The sequence below is a fragment of the Acomys russatus genome, chromosome 16, assembly GCF_903995435.1.
Source record: "Acomys russatus chromosome 16, mAcoRus1.1, whole genome shotgun sequence".
Classification (NCBI taxonomy): domain Eukaryota; kingdom Metazoa; phylum Chordata; class Mammalia; order Rodentia; family Muridae; genus Acomys; species Acomys russatus.
In genome coordinates, this window is record NC_067152.1 from 2928612 (window position 1) to 2934353 (window position 5742).

The following is a 5742-nucleotide window of genomic DNA, read 5'->3' on the forward strand; positions in this document are numbered from 1 at the left end:
GTTTTCACGTGGAGTTACTGAGGAGGCTAGGGCAGGGAAATCGTGAGTTTAAGGCCAGAATGTTCCAGACCATTCTGGGCAACTTAGTTGTCTGTGGGGGTGGGTGGGTAGGGTGGGATGTGGGGGTGTGGGGTGGAGTAGAGGGGCCTCGATAGCTCATGCCTGTAATCCCAGCCCTTGGGAGGGGGTACAAGATGGTGAGGAATTCAAGGTCGAACTACATGAGACCCTGTCTCAAAAAAAGTATCATTATAGACGATCCAGAAGCGATTATGTCATTGTCAGCCCAAGCGTTAACAATCTCTATCCTGCCTTGTCCTGCGCACCTTTAACTCACTAGGTCTCAAACACATCAAAATACGCATGCGTACAGCTAGAGCCACAGGCGACCCCTGGCGGCAACTTCGAGGATGCGCGCACGGCGTGGAGCGGTCACCATGGAGACGCGTGGTTCTGGCGGGCACAGTGAGAGCCTGGAGCCCGCCCGGCGCGGGTCCTCGGCTGTTCCAGGCGCAGGTCTTGGTCCCGCGGGCGGATGGCCGGCCGTGGTGGGACCGGGGCAGCGGAGGAGGACGAGCAGGGCGAGGAGTGCGAGGAGGAGGAGGAGGAGGAAGAGGAGGCGCGGGAAGGCGGCGCTGAGGGCTCCCCGGGGTCTAAACTGCCCCCCATTGTGGGCACCACCGAGCTGGCCAAACGGAAGGTGAAGAAGAAAAAGAAGAAGAAAAAGGCCAAAGGGTCGGGCAAGGGCGACGGTAAGAGGGAGCAGCTAGGGAGGCTACTTTGGCTCTTGGTCCTAAGATCCCTCCCACGGATGCCCCCTCTACCTAGAGTCCACTTTCGACAAGAAATAGACGCCACACCTAGGCAGTGGTCCCCTAGACCCCACATGGGACACTTTATCACAGGCCAGAGATGCCCAGCCCTACCCATAAAGACCACGTGCTTACCAGAGCAGAGGCCCCTTAATTGCCATGGAAGTCCACCAAGTTTAGTTTCCTAATATATCCTAAGACATCACACCCGCCTCTAAGACCCCTCAATATCTAAGGAGCCCTTCCACCCTCCACACAAAGACACCCCACAGACACCCACCCCAAGAGCCCCCAGCCTCCCAGAGACCTTTTTTTTTTTTTTTTTTTTGTTTTTCGAGACAGGGTTTCTCTGTGTAGCCTTGGCCATCCTGGACTCACTTTGTAGACCAGGCTGGCCTCGAACTCACAGCGATCCGCCTGCCTCTGCCTCCCGAGTGCTGGGATTAAAGGCGTGCGCCACCACGCCCGACTTCCCAGAGACCTTTTATGCCCACCTCCTTTCAGCTTCCTAGCCCCTCAGCCAAAACACACCCATCCTCACGGACATTTAGAGGTTTGGAGTCACAAACGGACTAGCCCAGATGGAAAGATACTGGTTGATATTCCCACACAGAAACTCCCCCTCCCAACCCCTTTACCCTTTAAAGGGCGCATGCGTCTGAACGCTGTGTAGGGCGCATGCGTCTGAACGCTGTGTAGGCGCAAACTCCATGCAAGTGTATACAGAATCTTGGCCTGGACCCCACCAGGGGACGGCTGTATAAACTCACACCAGCCCACCCCTCATCCTCCTGCCGACGCGAGACACTCTTCACACTGCGTTCCTATAGCGTTATGATTCTATCCAAGAAACTTAAAGTATGATGGCCCCGTTACGCGTGCCCGGTGTAGTCTACACACTTGTGGATCCTGTTTGATACTTACATAGATGCCAACGAAAATTGCACACCTACACACATACTAGACACTCACATACATGGATACATGCCTATGTCATACTCACACAGGTACCCTAAAAACACACACGAATAGTTATACCCTCGTACTATATACACACAGGCTTTCTAGATACCCATATGCATGGATGCCCCCCTAAATATTATACCCACACAAGTGTTCTAGGCACTTACGTTCAGAGATGCCTACACACACATGACAACTTGTACACTAGTCTGGCTCACCACGCCCTTCATCTGCATACAAGGGACCCAGAGCCCCTGCCTCTCCCTAAGTTCAATCACTGAGCCCCGAGAAGTCCCAGCAAAGACACTGAGCTCACTCTGAGGAAGAGTGCAGCCATGATGCAGAACAACCCTGCTTGTGAGTGGTGTGATTCCAATGTCACCTCTGTGTCTTTGGCCATCAGTAAAGTGGCCCTGACCACTGACATGGCTGGTCCTGGGCCCAGGCGTGGTGCGTTGGCTCCGTGTGCAGAGCAGGGCAGGCGGTGGAGGGACCCACAGGCTTGTAGTTTGGGCAGCGGAAAAACGGGAGTGTTTTAATTCCCTCTAAAGGAGAATGGAACAGAAAGGGAGCCAAAGGCAGCAAGCCCTCTGTGTGTCAGCAAAACACGGAGGCTTGCTTTGTCCTTTCGGTGCAGCTTTTGACTGTGGGAGTTAACAGTGTTGTGTACCCCAGCCTGTCAGCAGGGGACCTCAGATCCTTTTCAGAGAGTAGGAAGGTAAGGAAATGTCAAGGATGGACTTTTATTTGTTTGTTTGTTTTGCCTTTCTCCTCCCTCCCTAAGCTTGCCTTTATTGAGGAGGTATTTCTTTTATTTTTTTAAAAAGATTTATTTATTATGTATACAATGTTCTATCTGCATGTACACATGCAGGCCAGAAGAGGGCACTAGATCTCATTATAGATGGTTGTGAGCCACCATGTGGTTGCTGGGAATTGAACTCAGCCAGTGCTCTTAACCTCTGAGCCATCTCTCCAGCCCCGAGGAGATAGTTCTAAAATAAAATAAAACTGAAAGAGGATCTGCTAAAAGAACCACCATTTATAGCAGTTTACAAGCAATTCTGCAGTGCTATTAATGTGAAGAAAGAAAAAAGGGGGAGGGTGGGGGGAGGAAGGGAAGGCGAGCGCAAAGCCTGGTCCTGGGCTAGGGCTGCAGCCCAGTTGGCAGAATGTTCACACTCACAAAGCCCTGGGGTCCATCCCAGGCACAAACCAGGGGGGCTGGCATATGATTGCAGCTCTCTCAGGGGGAGATGGAGGCAGGAGGATCAGGAGGCCATCCTAGGCCAGAGGGAGCTTGACGCACCCCATGTGGTGGGTCACAACCGTCTGTAACTTCAGGTCCAGGAGATCTGATGCCCTCTTCCGACTTCCTTGGGCGCAGGAATGCACATGACCACAGACATATGTTCAAGCAAAACACACACACACACACACACACACACACACACACACACACACACACACACACTGAATCTTTTAAGGGGAAAAAAAGTATTTCCTGGTGTATAAAACAAAATAAAATTAAAAAGTTAAAGAGGGGGCTGGAGAGATGGCTCAGAGGTTAAGAGCACTGACTGCTCTTCCAGAGGTCCTGAGTTCAATTCCCAGCAACCACATGGTGGCTCACAACCATCTCTAGTGTGATCTGGTGCCCTCTTCTGGCCTGCAGGTATCACATATACGTGATAAATAAATAAATCTTTTAAAAAAATTTAAAGAGAAAGAAGAGTATTTCCTGGTTCAGTATACTACAGATTCCATTATTTGATGTAAGAAACAGCTCCCTCTGTGCCTTTAACCGTACAGTGTCCAGATGAGTATAGACTCACAGACTTGGAAACTAGTTGGTGAGCCCTTAGTGAGGCTAAGTTAAGGGACAGCAGATGTAGTAGAAAGGGGACGACGCTAGGGGTCAGTGTGGCTTTCAGATCTGGCCTCTCTATTCGTTATTGACACTGACGACGGCTACTGAAGCTTTAGGAGCCTCTTGGCGGCTGGACTGGGATGTAGCTTAACGGCCGAGCTTGTGTTCAGCCATGTACAAAGCCTGGGTTCAGTCTGCAGCACCATAAAAAAAGAAAAAGGTACCTCTTGCACCAAAATACCTTAACCAGATCATTCCCGCAGGGGTGATGTCCCAGCTTTCTGCCTCCTGAACTCTGGGTAAAGGCTGGTGATTTGGGTACCCTAACAGGTACAAACATTTGTCGTCTCCTCTGCTCAGCAGATAAACATCACAGTCGAAGCCGGAAGAGTCAGCCGCTTTCTACAGCTTTCCAGGACGTCTTAAGTCCCCACAAAGACCATGCCTCGAGGGCAGAGCCCAGAGACAAAGAGGAGACTAGGCACGCCCTTCCCTATTCGTGTGGCGTGAGCTACCCCTACGTCACCGAAACCGAGGAGAACCTTTCCAAGGAGAGCCTGCGTTGGGATGGGATTCTCACCGACCCTGAAGCAGAAAAGGAAAGGATCCATCTCTACAAGCTGAACCGGAGGAAGCGGTACCGGCTTGTGGCCCTCAAAGGTTATCATTCGGATCCCCGCTCAGAGGACAGCGCGGAGAACCTGCCCTACTTCTCAGACAAAGATTGCGGCCCCAGCATCAAGCAGCCCGGCTCCAAGGGCGACCATACGCATAACTACTTTGAGGCCCCAAAGCTCCTGCACCCCAACTTAGCCACCACTGCGGCAGAGTGACCTCTGTCTGCCCCGCTGCCGAGCTGCTCCTTGCCACACGTTTATGTTTGGAAAGAATCATAATAAAAAGAAATCAGACCAGAACCCGAAGGAAGCCGATGATTGCGGTGTGAGGTTGGTGCCCGGGTACCAAGGAGTTACCTTCCTTATTAAGAAAGGTACCCTTGGGACTGCAGAGGTGGTTTAGTGGTTAAGAGTGTGCGCTGCTCTTCCAGAGGACCAGAGTCCTATTCCCAGCACCCGCATCAGGCTGCTCACACTCACACCCGTCAGCGACATCAGTTCCAGGGGGCTTTGATGCTCCACGGGCATGTGTACACACACACACACACACACACACAGAGAGAGAGAGAGAGAGACAGAGAGAGAGAGATGCACACACGGTTAAAATGGTAAAATTTAAATTAAAAAAAGGAAAGCATTCCTTTTGTGAACACAGTGTTTTGCCTATCAGAATTTCCTTCTTCTTAAGTAAGCTGTCATCTCTGTTTTTTAATTGCTCAACACAATTTGACATGTGCCCCTAAATAGAGAGAGAGTGTGTGCGGGCTGTGTGTATTCTTAGGCTGACTTCCACAGGGAAATGCAGCCCTGGTTGACATCAAACTCCCAATTCTCGGGCTAGAGAGATGATGGCTCAGCGGTTAAGAGCACTGACTGCTCTTCCAGAGGTCCTGAGTTCAATTCCCAGCAACCACATGGTGGCTCACAACCATCTATGATGAGATCTGGTGCCCTCTTCTGGCCTGCAGGTGTACATGCAGGCAGAACACTGTATACATAATAATAAATAAATCTTAAAACAAACAAACAAACAAAAAATTCCCAATTCTCCTGTCTCCACCTCCCAAGTGCTGGGACTGCAGGTGTACTACGCCCCACCCAGCTGAAGACTTTATTCTGTTAATTAAATACACTACTTGCTCTTATGTGTCATTAAAATCTGGGTCCTAGAGGACTGGGTTTTCCAGAGGACCCAGATTCAATCCCCAGCACTTAATGGTGATTCACAACTGTGTGAGTTACTCTAATTTCAGGAAGATACGACTGGCCTCAAACTCAGAGATGCACCTGCCTCTCCCTCCCAACTGCTGGAATTAAAGGCGTGTGCCACCATCACCTGGGAATAGACTTTTAAGTTAGCAACAACAACAACAAAAAAATCTGGGTTCTAAAACTTTATACCTGGAATTAATTTATATTACTTCCATTCTAGACATGTATATGTGTGTGTGTGTGTGTGTGTGAGAGACAGAGACAGAGA

General features: G+C 50.4%; 1 protein-coding gene across 2 annotated transcripts; it reads left to right on the plus strand.

Moving 5' to 3' along the window:
• The first annotated feature begins 435 nt into the window (after window positions 1-435).
• On the plus strand, window positions 436-4650 carry C16H17orf97 (chromosome 16 C17orf97 homolog). 2 transcript variants are annotated; one of them, XM_051157793.1, is made up of 2 exons: window positions 436-752; window positions 4006-4650. In XM_051157793.1, the coding sequence occupies exons 1-2, from the start codon at window positions 536-538 to the stop codon at window positions 4476-4478; spliced, it is 690 nt and encodes a 229-aa protein (XP_051013750.1). In that variant the 5' UTR covers window positions 436-535; the 3' UTR covers window positions 4479-4650. The 2 variants fall into 2 exon arrangements, with proteins under 2 accessions (XP_051013750.1, XP_051013752.1); XM_051157795.1 differs by having other exon boundaries at window positions 4009-4650.
• The last annotated feature ends 1092 nt before the right edge of the window (window positions 4651-5742 follow it).

Bases quoted from the DNA above. Each gene is read 5' to 3' on its own strand.
- C16H17orf97 (XM_051157793.1), top strand. From the start codon at position 536: ATGGCCGGCCGTGGTGGGACCGGGGCAGCGGAGGAGGACGAGCAGGGC. The intron at 753-4,005 runs GTAAGAGGGAGC...TCCTCTGCTCAG, and splicing joins AGGGTCGGGCAAGGGCGACG to CAGATAAACATCACAGTCGA.